This window comes from Cannabis sativa, unplaced genomic scaffold (genome assembly GCF_029168945.1).
Source record: "Cannabis sativa cultivar Pink pepper isolate KNU-18-1 unplaced genomic scaffold, ASM2916894v1 Contig1, whole genome shotgun sequence".
Taxonomy (NCBI): Eukaryota; Viridiplantae; Streptophyta; class Magnoliopsida; order Rosales; family Cannabaceae; genus Cannabis; species Cannabis sativa.
Genome location: NW_026870037.1, coordinates 931,682 through 952,832, shown reverse-complemented (window position 1 = coordinate 952,832; position 21,151 = coordinate 931,682). Strand labels below are relative to the sequence as shown.

Below are 21,151 nucleotides of genomic sequence, written 5' to 3'. Positions count from 1 at the left end.
TTCAACAGTCTATTTTCATATATTTTCATTCATTGATCTTTGTTACGAATTTACTAGCTTCTATTCATCTTATATAAATTGAATTCACTGTAGATCTACTCATTTTACTTGAACTGATTTGGTTTATGCAGTTCTTACAATTTTCTGAATGAACAAAATACGAAATGGAGGGTTTTCTTGTTTTTTGAAAACAACAAACCTTGAGTTTAAGGTTTGCTATTTAGTGATTTTGTTACTTTTGTGCAAAACCAATAGTGATAGAGTATTTTTTTTCCCTATCCTAATAGAAATACTGATTTACCGCTTGTAAAGACCCAACAAAATATAACCTAAAAAATGCAGCAAAAATTTAAACCCCATTTCAAAAAGTATATTTATTAAACTTTTCAGCAACTTAATAGTTGGGCATAAGTAAACCAAAGTTTGTCCAAAAGCAAGTTTCTCAGAAGACATTTCCAAAAGTCGTTTCTCCAACATGTACATCACTTCTTACAAACAAAGGTATGCAACCAAGAGAAACCACTAACTAAGCAAAACAATACCAAAAATCCTGATGCATGTTCGAACAAGCGTTTTTGAAATCTCAAATCCTATCAAAAACTTGGAAATACCAAGACGTCCATAGTCCATCATGCCCAGTCAATATATAACATAAACTCATAGTGAATCCGCACCTCGAAAATCCCAGAACATGTATATGCAAACTCACTAATTCCACAATTCCATCCATAATCCATCATAATCTTTAATCCAAATAAACGGTAATAGCCTGAGGTTTTAGCTAACAAAACTATAACATACTCAAACAAAAACAATACCTGCGCTGATTAAAAACAACCTTCCTTTATTGGTAATAATAATAATAAGAAGAAGAAAGACAAACGTAGTGGGACCCATCTAGACACGTGGAAGAAGAAGCAAAAGTAACGGTGAGCGAGTAGAACATACACATATATAAACATGCATTAAGTTGTGAAGTGGTGCCAACTTTTCTTCCCAAAACTTAATTACGACTCTCTCAAATCTCCATTCATATACCCTTTATCTGTTTTTATATATATATATATATTCCTTTTCTGTCTATATATAAACTGTGATATATAGAATATAGAATAGTAATGGAGAATAAAAGGGTGATGATTTTGATGATGGTGATGATATTAATAACTAAATTTGGTTGTGGAAAAGCTGAATTACATTACGTTGGAGGAGGAAAGAGTAATTGGGCTCCCAACATCAACTTCTCCCATTGGTCTTCTCAACAGACCTTTCACTTGGGTGATTGGCTATGTAAGTTTTCTTTATTTTTTTCTTGTAATATATTATTATATATAATATATAAAACAACGTTTCATTTTGGCTTTGATTGATTCCAAAAAAAAAAAAAAAAAATGAAAGATGTCGTGAATGGATTTGAAAAAGTTGTTTGGCTCATAAAAAATAACAGTTCAGATCAGACTATCGATGGAGGATATAGTTCTAATTAATCCAATACAGGTTTCTGAAATTTCTATATTTTTTTTAATTTTTTTTTTCAACAATTATTTTTCTTCTTTTAGCAATATCCTTATATATTATATATAAATAATAGGTATATTTTTTGTCAAAAAAAAAAAATAATAATAATAGGTATATTTTCTTTCATATATTATAAGATATCGATCCACCACAATAAACAATCTAGTATACCAAAACTTTAAAAGGAAACAAATGGATTATCTACCATCAAACCTTATAGCTAGCTAATACTCTCTCTATATATAATTATAGGGATATGATTTTGTTCCGTTATTGTACTTACAATCCGTGATGTACGTCAGCCGTCAGATGAGGGAGTTATTTAATCTGACGGCTGAGATTAATCTAGGGGTAGTTAGGGTTAAAAAGTAGAAACGTACTCTGACACTCATTTAATGTACCCTGAGACCCATCTAATATACCACGGAATACATTCCGTGAAAGTACATCACCAGATAAAATTATATCCCTATAATTATATGTATATATAATAGGGTAATTATATATAAAGTTGATCAGGTCCTTGAGGAGGTATTATCAAATAAATAAATAAGTGTGAAAAACTAAACACGAAAGGGTTTCTCTCCTCTGTGAATTGTCTACTCATAATCAGGACGGACACACTAATAATGATAGTGTCGGGGGCTATAGGCTCCAGTATTTAGTTAAATAATTATATAACAAAATAATTATAATTTTAATGTAAAAAAGTATAAATACTTTTATAATAATTAAGTTCTCACAGAAAAAAAATTGTAGGTCTCACTGCTCATGATATAAGATATGAACATTTTTTTTTCTTAATTTATTTGCTTCTTGTTTTGGTAAGGGTTTGTATAGGCATTATTATGTAGCTAAAACTAAATATAAGAAACTTATGTAGGAGCTAGTAGTAGTTTTTACTAATCTTGGTTATAAACTTATGTGTGTGGGTGTATAGAAGAATTTTTCAGCTTTGAATGTTTTCAACATTAATTAATTTGTTTCTTGTTTGAATTGTACACACAAAACCAGTTCTTCATCTTTTCCGGTTTAGAAACGAAAATTATTGATTGCCGAATTTTGTGGTTTTGACTATAGAAGTTTTCATTACGATTCTCTTAATTATTAGATTTCTTATAATTCTTCTATCTCAAATAAATAAATATATATATATATATCTATTCTTTCTATATAAAGTGTGCCTATATAACTGAATTTTTGGTTTATGAGAAATTCATGCTAACTTTTTTATTTATATTTAATAAAATATTATTTATATATAATAAAATAATAAAAACTAAATAAAAGATTAGTTTGAAAATAATTTCTTAAAAAAATAAAACCTACGCAGAGTACAAAACATATATAATCCTAACTTTACTCCAACAATATAATAGAAAAATACCAATGGTGAAGGAGGAAAATTATTTATTTCTATTACTTTGATGTTTCAATATTGTAGCCACAACTCATCTGGTTCCCAATTTCTTTCTATATACGAATAGGACTATGGCTGCCCATTTAATACCATACATTTCTTCTTCTTCTTCTTTCATGTATATGCATGGTTTCTCTTAAATAAATTATTCATAGTATTATTAGAGTGAGAAGCAAAAATGGCTACCCAAAAGTGCAGTTGCTGCGTAGTTTCAATGGCGCTGTTCATCGCAGTTGCGTTACCTCTCGTGACTATTCTTCCACAGTACCTTCGACATTTGGTATATGTTTTTCTCAATTGGTTAATTATTTAGTTTTCTAGGAAAGCATCACATCACCTCTTCTAAACAATACTTTTTATATCTATTTATTTTTCCTTTTTAAAATTATTGGTCATTGTTTTTTTAATTATTTATTAAAAAAAAGAGGAGAGTCATATTCATTCATTACTAAATTGGTTAAGTCATAAATTAAATAAAAATTCTAATCACCAAAGTAATTTAATATATATATATAGTTGATTAAAATTACATGCAAGACACGTATTTTTGTTATATTTTAGATGTTATAATTTATTTTTTTAATGATACAACAAATAATTATATATAATTTAATTTAATTTAATTTTGATTAATTAAAAGTTTTTTAATATAAAGTGATTAATTGAAAAAATAATAATAAATAGAAGAAATAAGTATAAGTTTTGAGTTATTTTTTTTTTATTTATAAGAAGTACTTTTAAAGTGTTTGGATATCATTAAAAAAATTATATAAATTATTTTAATTATAAAAATAACTTCTCAAAAGTCTTTAATGGAAAAACTATAAGAGTTGAAATTCCAGTATTGTATAAATTTTCAATTTGTTCTATTTCTTATATTAACTGAAATTTTGCTACTTTTTTTTTTTTAAAAAAAATTTACATCTTTATTGTTTATATCTTATTAGGGACATTCATGGAAATTTGGGTTTCTTTAAAATATACAATTAATGAACATTACTTTTTGATCATAGTGTGTTTTTCATGGCTGAAAAACCTCAATAATCTTTATCATTTGATATCAAATAAAATAAAATTATCATGATGTATACATTATGGTTATTTAATGATGGTTATTTAATGAGTAATTAGTATGTTGAAATTGTCAAGCTGATATTTAGAATTGTTTATAATTGGATTGTTTCTTTTTCAAAATTAATATTAAGTATATTTATATGTTTGTAGGTTTATTTATTTTCTCTTAGATCAATCATGCTCATATAGCAAAAAAATCATACTCATATAGACATGTTATTTTCATTTTGTAATTTAGATCTTCTTAGTCATTATTTAGTTCACTTAAACCTTTTCCGATTATGGTAACTGAAGTAGGTACTCTATTACAAAGATTTGTATTACATGTATTATTTATTTTCGACTATGAGTAGGTGGATTTCTTTATTGAGAAACATATAGCGTGACAAATTTATTGTGCATATATTGAATAATTATTTTTGATTAATGGGATTCATATAAATAACTGTGTGTATATTGAATTCTTTATTCAAATAATTATTTTTGATTTTTACGTGATTATTTATTGTTCATATATTTACAATCTTATTTGATTAAAGTTAAGATTATAAGATTAATTAATTTGTGATTTCTTCCTATACACATAATAATAATCTCACCTAATAACTAATAATATTTTTTCTTTAATTTTGCAATTGTATCACTTTAAAATAATATAGAAAAAAAACTAGCATAAAATTTAGTATACGTGACTCGCACGTAATTTTTTACTAGTATTTATATATATATATAATTTCACGTCAAAAAAAAGTATATAATTTGGACTTAATTACGTATTCATTATTTTTTCATTTTATTTTTCTTGTATATACACAATTGTCAAATATCTTTAAAATAATTATAATATAGCTTATATAAAGAACTTACTAGTACTAGTGAATCTGTTTTGTTTTTCTTGACAAAATGAATAGTGAATATTTTAAACACTAAAATATGATATATACCAAATTTATTTCCTAAAAAATGTACTCACTACCAAAAAAAAAGTTACTAGCTAGTCATAATTTTTTAACATATTATTTAAATATAAATTGTCATTAATTTAGTTTTAGTCACAATAATTATTGTTGTTGACCGAGGTTTTCGGCAACTAATAAAATATTATAAAATTATAGAGCTGTAAGAAAATTAGAGAATGATTTTTACGTGGTTGGGGGCGTTAATGAGCCTTAGTCCACGAGTCTTTGTTATTTATGGATGTATTTAATACATAGAATGTATTTGGTGAGTGTTTCACCCTTATAAATACAGAGAATGTTCTTGGTGAGTATTTACTCTACTTGCTCTTATGCAGCCCAAGATTCTCGATCCCATTTAATGAGCTTTGAGGGGGTATTTATAGTGTTTTTGGTGGGGTGATCCCCAGAATTATCCTTACAAATGTATCTGTAAGTATCCATAAAGTTGGGCATTCCCAATGAATATACCATGAGTAATGCATGGTCAAATCCCTAGGTGTTGTAGGGCTTTTATGTGGAATGTCCTTATTGTCTTTTGACTGATGTGACTCTTCACAGTGTAGCCGTCGCTAGACTTAAATGATCATTACTTTGTAGCTGCTAGTTGGAGGTTGTGTCGTCAGACTTTATTGCGTGTAACAGTCCCAACACGCTTCCTCCCATGCGGCATTAAATTTGACTTGATTGCTCAAGAGAAACCTGACACTTCGCGGAGATGCCTTAACGTTACTTCGAGCTTCCGGGAGCATATGGGGTTCCATACGCCTTCTCCGGGAGCTACGTCCTGGAAGCCACCTTACGGCATAAAGACTTAGCCAATATTTTTGGATTGTACATTGCTTGATCTACGTGTCCTTGTTTGGTTGGTCCACGTATATTGGGCAAAATCAGGGGCAACATTTACCCCCAAGCCTTGTTTATTTGAAAAATAAAAACAGGGCTTGCTCAAGTGCTTCCGGTTGACTCCTCGGTTTCCTGGCACGAGCTTTGAGCGCGTGAGGGTGTATTTGATGATGGCTTTTAATGCAGCGATTCACTTTTTGCAGAGGTCGATTCGTTTCACGCCCATTGATTAATACGGCGCATTAATGGTGTCAGATGGATACTCAAACGTTTCTACCGCCTTAATTGCAAACCAATCTGGTTCGTTGATTTCTGAGAATTCGAATCGTGCGCTTCCCCCACCGTTCGATTGGTAGGTGACGACGCCTGTTCCTCATGCAGCTTTGCCTATAAAAGCCACCACCTTTCCTTCATTTCGGTTACTTCCCATTTCCTGCCAACTTTGCTCAAATTTCCCAGAGAGAAAAATTTCTCAGACCCAGGAAAACACTTTTGAACACTTTGCAATTTTTTCCAGTTCTTCTTCGTTTGCTACTGTCAGTCCTTCTTATCTTCATTTGATCCACAGCAGGACCCCCAGTCTCAACACTTCATTGTAAGTTCCTTGCACCCTTTGCTTTATTGTTAATATGCATGTCACGCTGTTACTTATCTGCTTGTTCTTTTCTGGGTTTTGTATTCGAAGTTTCTACGAATGCAAATGTTTAGATTCTTCATATAATCGGTTTGGGTTCACTGCTCTAGTGATAGGATTACTCTTGTCACGCATTTGTTGTTATTTTTTGTAGAAGACCATACGTTCTTCGTATAATGGTCGCTTAGGTAGGTTAGATTGTTTTCTTCCTACTTTTTTCCCTTTCTTTTTCTTTAGTGCGCAATGCCGTCTTCTGTGAATTTATTGCACCCGACTCTTGCCCAGGGAATCCTTCTAGGGTTTCCTATATGACAGGTGTCCGGAGGGGGCCTCTTTCCAGCGGTTAGGGTACCCCCATTCCCTTTTTCTTGGTTTAGGGTTTGGTATGGGGCCTAACTCCTGGAACCTTAATTCTTTTTACAGAATCGAAACATGTCTGCTTCTGGCTCAAAGTCATCTAAGAAGAGAGGTAAGCGCCTGGCTACCCCAGATGAGGTCTCGCTGGGTCCTGTTGCCCAGGAGGGGTACAAGTCTCGGACAACCGGATGGGAGGCGGCCGAGCTTCACTCCACTCTAACTTGTCCCCATCAGCTAGAAAACATCGTGGAGGTAGCTGGAATCAAGCCTTCCACATCCAGGACCTACCACCGGCCACCTCGTGATGCGGAGACGCCCAATCATAACTACGGCGGCTTCGGGGCCTGGAGCCAGACGCATTTGATGGCCGGGGCCATGCTTCCTCTCCAAGACTATTTTGTTAATTTTTTAGTTTTTGTCGGCCTTGCGCCATACCAACTTATTCCCCAAGCATACCGCTTGCTTTCAGGCTTATTTATTTTTTACTCCGCCCGGGGATGGGGCTCTCCTAGCCCGGCGGAGATATTGTATTTTTACGAACTTGTTTCTGTCCCCAAGAAGGGGGACAAACTTAAAGACGGTTTTTACGGGTTCCGAGCCCACCCTGCCAATGATGGGGTGGTCCCGTATAATAGGCAAACTCATGTTAAGGAGTATCGCCATCGTTTTTTCTTCTCTTCCCGGTTCCGGGCAGTGGACCATCCGGAGCAACTCACTCAGTGGGTCAGGATTCCCCCTTACGAACGGACCGCACCTACTCAGGTCTTTCTTCGGAGAGCCCAGGCCTTTGCCTCTTATGACCGGGCTGATCTCGACGTCGGGGGCCTGGTTACTACGGAGAACTGCAGGAAGGCAAAACTCATCCTGCCGCACCAATCCGTGGAGGACTCTAACCTTTCCCGGGTTATCTGTCCCAACGTGAGGGTGCCTGCCGCGGAGGAGACCTTCCGGGATGAGATCATCGCCGCTGCCGAGAAGAAGTACCAGGACTATCTCTACCGGAAGGCTCAGGAGAAGGCATACTCTAAGGCCCATGCAGCTTCCGGGAGGCCACTTCGCGTGGGGAGCCCGGTCGAGAGAAGAAGCCAGGCAATCGCCGGGAAGCCCCTTCATATTAGGGACTCAGCGGAAAAAAGGGCTCCCAGGCCACAGCCTTCGGCTCAGGAGCCGAACACTGGGGCTCCTGGTGCCAGCACTTCCGGCTCCGGTGGTAAGTCTCCTTTAGCAGTTAATTATGTCCCCTCTGTTGGCGAGTATGCCAGTCTTAGGCCTATAGGGTTCGATGAGCGTCTTTATAGGTTTAGGATGCCCTCGACCCGGTGGGGAGACCATTTGAAGGAGTTTTATTTTTCCAACTTAGGAGATTTCCTAGGTCGGTCCCGGATGGGTTTTGGTCCTCCGGAGCCTGTCCCCTTAGGCCCTTTAGCTTATATTTCATCCAGCTGGTTCCGGCCTTCGGACAGCTATCTCGGAGATGATGTTGCCAGCATCAAAATTCGGAACTTTGCTAGGGCCGAATTAGAGAGTCAAGGTAGGACTAGCTTGCTTGTCATATCTGAGTGTTGGTGGTTTCCCACGGATGTTCTAACACTTGCTTTCTTTCTTTTGTTGTAGCAGGTGCTTCCATGGACGCCATTTTGGCCGAACTTGCCGGGGTTCACACTCCTGAGGCTCCCCCTCCCTTTACTTCTTCCCAGATGGCCCCCCTCTAAAGATTTCTTCCAGCGCTCCTCCAGACACTATTGACTTAGTGGATGAGGAGGTGCTCCCGGGAGAAGGTCAAGAAAAGCAATGGGGCTTTTCTGAGGAAGTTGAAGAAGGTGAAGGAGGGCACCAGGCTCTTCCTGAGGAAGTTGAAGAAATTGAAGAAAGCAAGAAGTTGCTCTGATTCGCAAACGCAAAGGCAAAATGGTTGCCCGAGAGGAGCCCAAACGGCCACGGAGAGCTGATACTCCAGCCCACGGTCTTCATGGCGGGGTCTCTCCCATGGAGTAACACATTGCCCCTCCCAATATTGTGCTGACTCCGGTTCCTGGAGATGAAGCGAGGCAGGAGCTCCGGATAGCTAAACACAACTACGCCATGGACGAATACTCCCGGGGGTATGCTGAGGTGGAAGCCCTTAAAAGGATCTTGCGAGTTGAGATGCAAAATACTCTCAACAACCCGGAATACCAGAATCCGTGGGATCTAAATTTGGATCTCCTGTCGGACTGGTTCGGTCGCTTCCTCGGGCTCACCTTAGCTCCCTTTGCTGCGGAGATGACTGGCGAGTTTGCGTCCCAGCTTACCCGGTGTGCACCTAGGCGGTTCGCTGCTTGTGCGTCCTTGAACTCCATCTTCCAAGTCCAGGATCTCAGCCACTCCCTCACTGTGGTAAGTGTTTTGTAGTTTGCTTTTTTCCTTATTGTTTTCTTTTTCGGAGATTCTTACTTATACTTGTATTATTTTTTTTTAGCTTGCTGTTGAAGCCGGTCGTCTCTCCAAGAACATAATCAACCATGGTTTCGTCCTGTCCGATTTTGGGGACATGGACGAAGTCAGGAAGATTCTTCAGGATCTTACTGCTGAGAGGCGGCTTTATCAGGAGGCTGCTGAGCGTCGGGAGGCCGTTGCCAAAGCTAATGAGGAAGAGGCCAAGCGGAGGGAAGCGCAGGCAGAGGCAATGATCCGGGAGGAGGCCCTGCGGAGATATAGGCTGGAGGCCAGACACCAGGAGGAGCTGAGGACGGAAGGTGAAGCCACTGCGAAGGCCAGGCGGGAGCTTCGGGAGGCCAGGGAAGCCTTGGAGGAGATGACTGCCAAGGTGAGGTCCTTAGAGGAAACTCACCAGGAAAACTTAGAATCCAGGGCCACCCTGGCCGCGGAGCTGAAGGAGCTCAGGGATTTCAAGGAACAAGCCTCAAAGAAGGCAAAAAGAGATGAGCTTCTTTCTAACGTCTCCTGCAGCCGGTGTGCCAAGCATTTTGATGATGGCGTCTTCATGGCTTGGTCTACAAACGACCAGAACATCAAGCTTACCTTCTACCCCAAACCCGAGAAGATGATCGCCAAATTCCGGGAGAAGAAGAAAAAGCTTGATGCCATGGTGGAGGCACGCATCGGACCTCGTCTCCCTCCTCGCATCGATTAGGCCGCTCCGAGTTTGACCCAGTTCAACCAGGATTTCACTCTTTTTTTTTTATATATATATTTGTTTATTTACAACTATTTTTCTTTTATTTAAGACAATATCTATATAGCTGTTTTATTTAAAGGGGAGACAATTTCTAAGGCCTGTCCCCGGGCCATTTGTATATATTTAGACCTGCCCTTTAAGGCTAGGATTTTTATATTTATATATGATCTCTTTTGATGCACATATTTTTCTTTTGGACCTGTCCTTTGGATCAGGATGTTTATACTTATGCTTTTTATTTTTGTGCATACTCTTTTTGACCTGCCCTTTGGGTCAGGATATTTTACTTAGTGACCTGCCCTTTGGGTCAGGATATTTTACTTAGTGACCTGCCCTTTGGGTCAGGATATTTTACTTAGTTGTTTTTTGTCTGTCCGTGCGGTATACCCTAGTACCCCCCTGAGTGGCATAGAAACTTTGTTTTTAAGGCACTCAATTTTATTTAACATGCGGAGGCCGTATACGTTTAGACGGTACAAACTCTTTAAACGAAATCTAAGTTATATTTTTGGCTATTGGTAATATTTTCTGAGGTGATCGGCATTCCAGGCCCTTGGCACAATGGTTCCATTCATCCTTTTTAGCTTGTAAGTGCCTGAGCCGATTTCATCCTCGATTTCATATGGTCCTTCCCAATTTGGCCCAAGTACCCCCACTCCGGGTTCTTGGGTGGCTGGGAAGACTCTTCTTAAGACCATATCCCCAATAGCAAACTTTCTGTTTTTAACTTTGGAGTTAAAATACTTGGTCACCTTCTTTTGATAAGCTGCCATCCGTATTTGAGACTCGTCCCGGAGTTCTTCAACTTGATCCAGGGCTTCTTGAAGCAAAGCCTGATTCGTGACTGGATCGTAAGTCGTTCTCCTGTGGGACGGGAATAACGTTTCTACCGGGACCATCGCTTCACAACCGTACGCCATTGAAAAAGACGAGTGACCGGTCGTGGTTCTAGGGGTCGTCCGGTAGGCCCATAACACTCTTGGCAACTCTTCAGGCCAGTTGTTTTTGTAGGCCAGCAGCTTTTTCTTCAGGGTGACCTTTAGGATTTTGTTGACTGCTTCCGCTTGACCGTTTGTTTGAGGTCTGGCCACCGCGGAGAAGCTTTTCACTACTCCGTGTTGGTTGCAGAAGTCAGTAAATTCCTCGCAATCGAATATCCTGACCCAAAGGGCAGGTCAAAAAGAGTATGCACAAAAATAAAAAGCATAAGTATAAACATCCTGATCCAAAGGACAGGTCCAAAATAAAAATATGTGCATCAAAAGAGATCATGTATAAATATAAAAATCCTAGCCTTAAAGGGCAGGTCTAAATATATACAAATGGCCCGGGGACAGGCCTTAGAAATTGTCTCCCCTTTAAATAAAGCAGCTATATAGATATTGTCTTAAATAAAAGAAAAATAGCTGTAAATAAACAAATATATATATAAAAAAAAAGAGTGAAATCCTGGTTGAACTGGGTCAAACTCGGAGCGGCCTAATCGATGCGAGGAGGGAGACGAGGTCCGATGCGTGCCTCCACCATGGCATCAAGCTTTTTCTTCTTCTCCCGGAATTTGGCGATCATCTTCTCGGGTTTGGGGTAGAAGGTAAGCTTGATGTTCTGGTCGTTTGTAGACCAAGCCATGAAGACGCCATCATCAAAACGCTTGGCACACCGGCTGCAGGAGACGGCAGAAAGAAGCTCATCTCTTTTTGCCTTCTTTGAGGCTTGTTCCTTGAAATCCCTGAGCTCCTTCAGCTCCGCGGCCAGGGTGGCCCTGGATTCTAAGTTTTCCTGGTGAGTTTCCTCTAAGGACCTCACCTTGGCAGCCATCTCCTCCAAGGCTTCCCTGGCCTCCCGAAGCTCCCGCCTGGCCTTCGCAGTGGCTTCACCTTCCGTCCTCAGCTCCTCCTGGTGTTTGGCCTCCAGCCTATCTCTCCGCAGGGCCTCCTCCCGGATCATTGCCTCCGCCTGCGCTTCCCTCCGCTTGGCCTCTTCCTCATTAGCTTTGGCAACGGTCTCCCGGCGATAGCAGCCTCCTGATAAAGCCGCCTCTCAGCAGTAAGATCCTGAAGAATCTTCCTGACTTCGTCCATGTCCCCAAAATCGGACAGGACGAAACCATGGTTGATTATGTTCTTGGAGAGACGACCGGCTTCAACAGCAAGCTAAAAAAATAATAATACAAGTATAAGTAAGAATCTCCGAAAAAGAAAACAATAAGGAAAAAAGCAAACTACAAAACACTTACCCCAGTGAGGGAGTGGCTGAGATCCTGGACTTGGAAGATGGAGTTCAAGGACGCAGAAGCAGCGAACCGCCTAGGTGCACACCGGGTAAGCTGGGACGCAAACTCGCCAGTCATCTCCGCAGCAAAGGGAGCTAAGGTGGGCCCGAGGAAGCGACCGAACGAGTCCGACAGGGGATCCAAATTTAGATCCCACAGATTCTGGTATTCCGGGTTGTTGAGAGTATTTTGCATCTCAACTCGCAAGATCCTCTTAAGGGCTTCCACCTCAGCATACCCCCGGGAGTATTCGTCCATGGCGTAGTTGTGTTTAGCTATCCGGAGCTCCTGCCTCGCCTCATCTCTAGGAACCGGAGTCAGCACAATATTGGGAGGGGCAGTGTGTTCCTCCATGGGAGAGACCCCGCCATCAAGACCGTGGGCCGGAGTATCAGCTCTCTGTGGTCGTTTGGGCTCCTCTTGGGCAACCATTTTGCCTTTGCGTTTGCGAATCAGAGCAACTTCTTGCTCTTCTTCACTTTCTTCAACTTCCTCAGGAAGAGCCCAGTGCCCTCCTTCACCTTCTTCAACTTCCTCAGAAAAGCCCCATTGCTTTTCTTGACCTTCTCCCGGGAGCACCTCCTCATCCACTAAGTCAATAGTGTCTGGAGGAGCGCTGGAAGAAATCTTTAGAGGGGGGGCCATCTGGGAAGAAATAAAGGGAGGGGGAGCCTCAGGAGTGTGAACCCTGGCAAGTTCGGCCAAAATGGCGTCCATGGAAGCACCTGCTTCAACAAAAGAAAGAAAGCAAGTGTTAGAACATCCGTGGGAAACCACCAACACTCAGATATGACAAGCAAGCTAGTCCTACCCTGACTTTCTAATTCGGCCCTAGCAAAGTTCTGAATTTTGATGCTGGCAGCATCATCTCTGAGATAGCTGTGCGGAAGCCGGAACCAGCTGGATGAAATATAAGCTGAAGGGCCTAAGGGGACAGGCTCTGGAGGACCAGAACCCATCCGGGACCGACCTAGGAAATCTCCTAAGTTGGAAAAATAAAACTCCTTCAAATGGTCTCCCCACCGGGTCGAGGGCATCCTAAACCTATAAAGATGCTCATCGAACCCTAGAGGCCTAAGACTGGCATACTCGCCAATAGAGGGGACGTAATGAACTGTTAAAGGAGACTTACCACCGGAGCCGGAAGTGCTGGCACCAGGAGCCCCAGTGTTCGGCTCCTGAGCCGAAGGCTGTGGCCTGGGAGCCCTTTTTTCCCCTGAGTCCCCAATATGAAGGGGCTTCCCGGCGATTGCTTGGCTTCTTCTCTCGACCGGGCTCCCCACGCGAAGTGGCCTCCCGGAAGCTGCCTGGGCCTTAGAGTATGCCTTCTCCTGAGCCTTTCGGTAGAGATAGTCCTGGTACTTCTTCTTGGCAGTGGCGATGATCTCATCCCGGAAGGTCTTCTCCGCGACAGGCACCCTCACGTTGGGACAGATAACCCGAAAAAGGTTAGAGTCCTCCACGGATTTGTGCGACAGGATGAGTTTTGCCTTCCTGCAGTTCTCCGCAATAACCAGGCCCCCGACGTCGAGATCAGCCCCGTCATAAGAGGCAAAGGCCTGGGCTCTCCGAAGAAAGACCTGAGTAGGTGCGGTCCGTTCGTAAGGGGGAATCCTGACCCACTCAGTGAGGAGCTCCGGATGGTCCACTGCCCGGAACCCGGAAGAGAAGAAAAAACGATGGCGATACTCCTTAACATGAGTTTGCCTATTATACGGGACCACCCCATCATTGGCAGGGTGGGCCCGGAACCCGTAAAAACCGTCTTTAAGTTTGTCCCCCTTCTTGGGGACAGAAACAAGTTCGTAAAAATACAATATCTCCGCCGGGCTGGGAGAGCCCTATCCCCGGGCGGAGTAAAAAATAAATAAGCCTGAAAGCAGGCGGTATGCTTGGGGAATAAGTTGGTATGGCGCAAGGCCCACAAAAAATAAAAAATTAACAAAATATTCTTGGAGAGGAAGCATGGCCCCGGCCATCAAATGCGTCTGGCTCCAGGCCCCGAAGCCGCCGTAGTTATGATTGGACGTCTCCGCATCACGAGGTGGCCGGTGGTAGGTCCCGGATGTGGAAGGCTTGATTCCAGCTACCTCCACGATGTTTTCCAGCTGATGGGGACAAGTTAGAATGGAGTGAAGCTCGGCCGCCTCCCATCCGGTTGCCCCAGACTTGTACCCCTCCTGGGCAACAGGACCCAGCGAGACCTCCTCGAGTGTAGCCAGACGCTTACCGCTCTTCTTAGATGACTTTGAGCCAGAAGCAGACATGTTTCGATTCTGTAAAAAGAATTAAGGTTCCAGCAGTTAGGCCCCATACCAAACCCTAAACCAAGAAAAAGGGAATGGGGGTCCCCTAAGCGCTGGAAAGAGGCCCCCTCCGGACACCTGTCATATAGGAAACCTTAGAAGGATTCCCTGGACAAGAGTCGGGTGCAATAAATTCACAGAAGACGGTATTGCGCACTAAAGAAAAAGAAAGGGCAAAAAGTAGGAAGAAAACAATCTAACCTATGCCCTAAGCGACCATTATACGAAGAACGTATGGTCTTCTACAAAAAATAACAACAAATGCGTGACAAGAGTAATCCTATCACTAGAGCAGTGAACCCAAACTGATTATATGAAGAATCTAAACATTTGCATTCCCAGAAACTTTGAATACAAAACCCAGAAAAGAACAAGCAGATAAGTAACAACATGACATGCATATTAACAATAAAGCAAAGGGTGCAAGGAACTTACAATGAAGTGTTGAGATTGGGGGTCCTGCTGTGAATCAAATGAAGATAAGAAGGACTGACAGTAGCAAACGAAGAAGAACTGGAAAAAATTGCAAAGTGTTCAAAAGTGTTTTCCTGGGTCTGAGAATTTTTTCTCTCTGGGAAATTTGAGCAAAGTTGGCAGGAAATGGGAAGTAACCGAAATGAAGGAAAGGTGGTGGCTTTTATAGGCAAAGCTGCATGAGGAACAGGCGTCGTCACCTACCAATCGAACGGTGGGGGAAGCGCACGATTCGAATTATCAGAAATCAACGAACCAGATTGGTTTGCAATTAAGGCGGTGGAAACGTTTGAGTATCCGTGTGACACCATTAATGCGCCGTATCAATCAATGAGCGTGAAACGAATCGACCTCTGCAAAAAGTGAATCGGTGCATTAAAAGCCATCATTAAATACACCCTCACGCGCTCAAAGCTCGTGCCAGGAAACCGAGGAGTCAACCGGAAGCACTTGAGCAAGGCCTGTTTTATTTTTTCAAATAAACAAGGCTTGGGGGGTAAATGTTGCCCCTGATTTTGCCCAATATACGTGGACCAACCAAACAAGGACACGTAGATCAAGCAATGTATAATCCAAAAATATTGGCTAAGTCTTTATGCCGTAAGGTGGCTTCCAGGACGTAGCTCCCGGAGAAGGCGTATGGAACCCCATATGCTCCCGGAAGCTCGAAGTAACGTTAAGGCATCTCCATGAAGTGTCAGGTTTCTCCTGAGCAATCAAGTCGCATTTAATGCCGCATGGGAGGAAGCGTGTTGGGACTGCTACACGCAATAAAGTCTGACGACACAACCTCCAACTAGCAGCTACAAAGTAATGATCATTTAAGTCTAGCGACGGCTACACTGTGAAGAGTCACATCAGTCAAAAGACAATAAGGACATTCCACATAAAAGCCCTACAACACCTAGGGATTTGACCATGCATTACTCATGGTATATTCATTGGGAATGCCCAACTTTATGGATACTTACAGATACATTTGTAAGGATAATTCTGGGGATCACCCCACCAAAAACACTATAAATACCCCCTCAAAGCTCATTAAATGGGATCGAGAATCTTGGGCTGCATAAGAGCAAGTAGAGTAAATACTCACCAAGAACATTCTCTGTATTTATAAGGGTGAAACACTCACCAAATACATTCTCTGTATTAAATACATCCATAAATAACAAAGACTCGTGGACTAAGGCTCATTAACGCCCCAACCACGTAAAAATTATTCTCTAATTTTCTTACATCTCTATAACTTTATAATATTTTATTAGTTACCGAAAACCTCGGTCAACAATTGTGATTTATAAAAAAATAATAAAATACTATAAAGAAAATATAGTGTATATATAATTTTTTAGCTGATGTTTATAAAATAAAATTTCAATAGTGGTGTAAAATTTAAATTAAATATAACATTGATTTATTTTTTTTAGCTATATTTAGAACAAATTCTACACCATTTATTGGAGACAATGTAAGATTTGTAAAAGTATTTTATTTCTTCAATTAATTGTATATATATAAAAAAAAAAAGAGGGGGGGGGGGGGGGGCGGAATTACCCTATATACTATTTTTTTAACCTTTTTTTTTTTTTCAAATTTACGGTTTGTGTATCCTAAAGTGGTTGCAGCGCTAGTTGCAAAGGATTTCTATACGATTTTTTGTTGTAATTTAGATTGCAGCGATAGTTACAATAGGAGTTTCTATGTAGAATTTCATAAAAATGCAAAATAAAAAAATTGTTTAGAAGTGTAAAAATAAAAAAGCCTCAAAAAAATATTGGAGAATTATCTCATATGCTATTTTTTTTATTTTTTTAAATTTACAGTTTGGGTTGCTCCAGTAATTTTTATGTGGGTTCCTATACGGATTTTGGTTATGATTTATGTTACTCCGTTAATTGTTATAGGGATTTTTGTGTGAAATTCTATAAAAATGCAAGAAAAAAACTGTTTTGAATTGTATAAATAAAAAAACCCAAAAAATATATATATATTGTTCGGTTGGTCCCTCCTCCAATCTTCCCTAGTTCTGCCACTGCCCAGTCCATTGTAATTGGATAATTAAATCAAAAAAGTGTAATTTTATATACTGAAATATTGTTTATTTATTTAAAAAAAATTTAAAAAAAAAATAATACAATAATGATGGTACAACTTCAAACCAATTAACCATTTAGATTACTAAACAACATTTTTAACAATACTGTTTTTTTCGCTAACATTAATTTTAAAAATTGCACCCCTATAACAAAATGAAATTTATAAATAATATTTTTAAATATTATCATACGAGTATATATTTTACAAAATACCAAAAAACTTCAATTAATTTATAAAAATTATTATTGATTGCAATACAACAAAAAAATATGAAAGGTTTGAAAAAAAAAATAATAAATAGCAACAATGAATTTTTATTTTTTTGATTAAAAGGAATAATAGAATTGAAAATGAATTTTGGAAATTGACATAGAAATGATCAATGATAAATTGTTAGCCCTTTAAAAAGTTGGATTCATTAAAAACAATTGAAGAGCTTTAAAAAAAGGACTATTTACAAAAATATGGGAAAATTAAAATAAGTTTTGATATATATGGCATAAAAACTTAATTACACTAAATATGGTATTTTTTAAAAAACTTACAAATATGAGAAAAGTCATGAGAAATGCCATAAAAAACTTTAAATTTGTGTTTATTTTTTTTTTCTTTTTTAAAAAATAAAACACTAAAATAAATAAAAAGTGATCTCAACTGTAGATGTTTTTTTTTTACAGAAACTAAACTTGTTTTTTTTTTATTTAAACTACTGTTTGTTTTTTTTTTTCTTTGTTTTTTTTGTTAAAAACTAATTATTTCATTAAAGCAGCAGAAAAAAAAAAACCAGTTTCATCAACATCATGTTGAAAAAAAAATATAAAAAATTATAATCTAAAAATAATACAAACTTTAAAAATAAATGTCATCAACATTGAAAGAAACTAATAATTTCATTTAAAGAATGAAAAAAAAAAATAATAGTCTCATTATGTTATTAGAATTTTTTTTTTATTATTTTGTTTTTAGGTTCGAAACTTACACTTATATTTTGTTATTAAATTATTGGTATGCATTATGTGTTATTTTGATTATATTTGTGATTAGTATTTTTTTTTTTTTGTATTTGTGTGTGTGTGTGTGTGTTTTATTTGATTGTCTGATGAAACTGGTGTCAGTTAACTTTATTATTTAAATTTTATATTTTGTTATGATTTTTTATAGCGTCAAAACTGGTTTCACATGTCAAAAACTGGTTTCACAGGTTTTAACTATTCTGTAATAGGGTTGCTTTATTTTTATGATATTATTGTATATTTTTTAGTTTGTATAAAACTTATTGTATGATATTTGAACAACAATTTTTATTATATTTTAAATAATCAGTTTCTAACACACATATTATTTTATTATTTTCATAACTGGTTTTTTTAAGTAACTAGTTTTTAAAACTGATTTTTTTTTTTATTGTTGTTCATAATTGAGTTTTATTCAATTTTTTAAAGGGTAAATACCATTTTGGACCCTCTGTTTTACAAAAGTTACCAATTGGACCATGTGTTTTGTTAAATGACAAAATGGACCCTGTATTTTCTAAAATAGTACAAATAGGACCCTGAATTGATTTTTTGTCAAAATAAAGTTTAATTATAATTCGATCTAAAAGTGTTATGACAAAACTGTTTACATTTTTTGTATCTGTTCGTATTAAGCATTGTCTTCAAGTTGGTTGTATTAAAAAAAAAGTTATCAAAAATTAAGCTCAGGGTCCTATTTTTACTATTTTAGAAAATACAGGGTCCATTTTGTCATTTAACAAAACACAGGGTCCAATCTGTAACTTTTGCAAAACACAGGGTCCAAAATGGTATTTACCCTTTTTTAAATTATTTCAAGAAACTAGTTTTTATTTGTTTGTTTTTATTTTGATTGTTTTACTAACTGGTTTCTCACATTTCACTGTTTTTTTTTTTTGTTATTCTTTTATGGTTTTTATTGTATTTTTGTCTCTTTAATTTTCTTTGTTTCTTTTTTTTCTCTTTGATTTTAATTTATGATTTTCTTTGTTATATTTGCTGCATATTGTATATTTAAATTAACTCTAATTTTTGAGCAAGCAAATAAAAAATTAAATGCCAAAATAGAAAATGAAGTTAGAAGTTTGATTATTAGGTATTGATATAAAATTTATATGTTCGAAACTGGTTTTTAAATTTACTATATCGTTTGTAGAAGTTTAGTTATTAGGCATTGTGTATTTTTTATTATGTTATTGATGAAACTATTTTTTTTTTTTTGCCTCTTTTAATGAAATAATTCGTTTCTTTTAATATTGATGAAACTGGTTTTTAAAGTTAGTATTGTTTTTAGATTGTAATTTTTTTCATTATCTTGTTGATGAAACTATTTTTTTTATTCTTTAAATGAAATTATTAGTTTCTTTCAATGTTGATGAAACTAGTTTTTAAAGTTTGGATTCTTTTTAGATTATGATTTTTTATATTGTTTTTTTTTTCAGGATGATGTTGATGAAACTAGGTTTTTTTTTTTTTTTTTAATGGAATAATTAGTTTTTAACAAAAAGAAACAAATAGTAGTTTAAATATAAAACAAGTTTAATTTTTGTAAAAAAATGAAATATAAAAATATACACTTATTATATATATTAAGAGAAAAAAATTAATTTGAGAAAAAAAAAATTTAAAAAAAAAAGAGACACAAAGAGAAATTAGAAAAAAAAAAATATAGAGAGATAAGAGAAAGAAAGAAAAAAAAAACTAGCAACTGACTTGAAAAATGAAAAGAAAAAATAGAGCCAAAATTGACTAAAAAATATATAAAAAGACAAAAAAAAAAACTTTTTGAAGCTTCAATAAGTAAAAAACAGTAAAAAAGAAAAAAAAAATTAAGAAAAATATAAAAGTAAAATTTCCTTGTCAAATTAAAAATATAATGTTTGAAAAAAAATGTAGTATTTGGTGTAAATTTTCCAAATCAAAAGAAACCCTAAAATATATATGTAAAATAAATTAAAAAAAATAAAACTAATTAAGCTAAAAACAAAAACATAAAATATGGGTTTGGATAATAAGATGGCATATCAAATACCATAAAAAATCTTAAATGTGAAAAAATGCCATAGAAGAGTGGCAAACCTATAAATGCCATTTTTTTCTAACTTTTGTATGAAATCCCATATTTCATGTAATTTTCCCTTTAAAATAATATATTAGGTCTTTTATTCTTTTGGAGCCTTGTGCAATAGCCCAACTTGCACCCCATAAGAGCCGCCCATGAATAAAGTTTTACATTGATAATTACTAGCTAGCTAATATCCTATTTTTAAGTATATAATTCTATTGTTGTGTTGTATTTCTTGTCAAACTTTTTGTTAAAATAGATTTTGGATATAACAAGTACCAATTCAATGTGCTGGAGGTAAACGAAACAAGCTATGAAAAATGCATTGAAAAAGATTTTATAAAGAACATAACAAAGGGAGGACGAGATGTGTTTCAGCTGACTGAGCCTAAAACCTACTACTTTCTCTCCGGTGGAGGCTACTGCTTCGGTGGAATGAAAGTCGCCATTCATGTCGTCCACGGTGGCCCCCCTCCTACTCCCGCGCCCCTTGCCCCCGCTACTAATCGCTCCTCAATGGCGGCGGTTCCTTCCATTACCGGCCATGTCATCACTCCTCTTCTGCTAATTCTTATTCTCACTTCACCTTTCCTCTATGTGGACTTTCTTCATTATATATTTTAGTTAATTGATATTTTGCTTCTTCTTAATATTTGTGATTTGATGTAATTTCATCTTTATTATTTTAGAGAGAGATATGGCTTTTGTTATATATCTTATGGTTAATTTATTTTCATTATTGAAACCTTATGACTTATGTTAACCTTTTTAATTGTATGGACTCCATTGATTAGATAAAGTTGATGAATTTAAAAACAAGATACTGTTTTTATTTATCTTATATAATTTCTTTTGGTTAATGGTACAATTGTTTTTATGAACAAAAAATTTAGATTTATCAATTTACTAGTATATATGGTCAATAATGGCGTGTGTGA

At 37.0% G+C, this 21,151-nt stretch overlaps 1 protein-coding gene across 1 annotated transcript; it reads left to right on the top strand.

The window, feature by feature from the left end:
• The first annotated feature begins 116 nt into the window (after positions 1-116).
• On the top strand, positions 117-20,958 carry LOC133032952 (early nodulin-like protein 20). Its single transcript, XM_061107438.1, has 2 exons — positions 117-1,290; positions 20,473-20,958. Exons 1-2 carry the CDS (start codon positions 1,119-1,121, stop codon positions 20,835-20,837), a joined length of 537 nt encoding a protein of 178 aa, XP_060963421.1. The 5' UTR covers positions 117-1,118; the 3' UTR covers positions 20,838-20,958.
• Positions 20,959-21,151: the final 193 nt, after the last annotated feature.

Coding starts and splice junctions, on each gene's coding strand:
- LOC133032952 (XM_061107438.1), top strand. CDS start 1,119: ATGGAGAATAAAAGGGTGATGATTTTGATGATGGTGATGATATTAATA. Junction 1,291..20,472: donor TCACTTGGGTGATTGGCTAT/GTAAGTTTTCTT, acceptor TTGTTAAAATAG/ATTTTGGATATAACAAGTAC.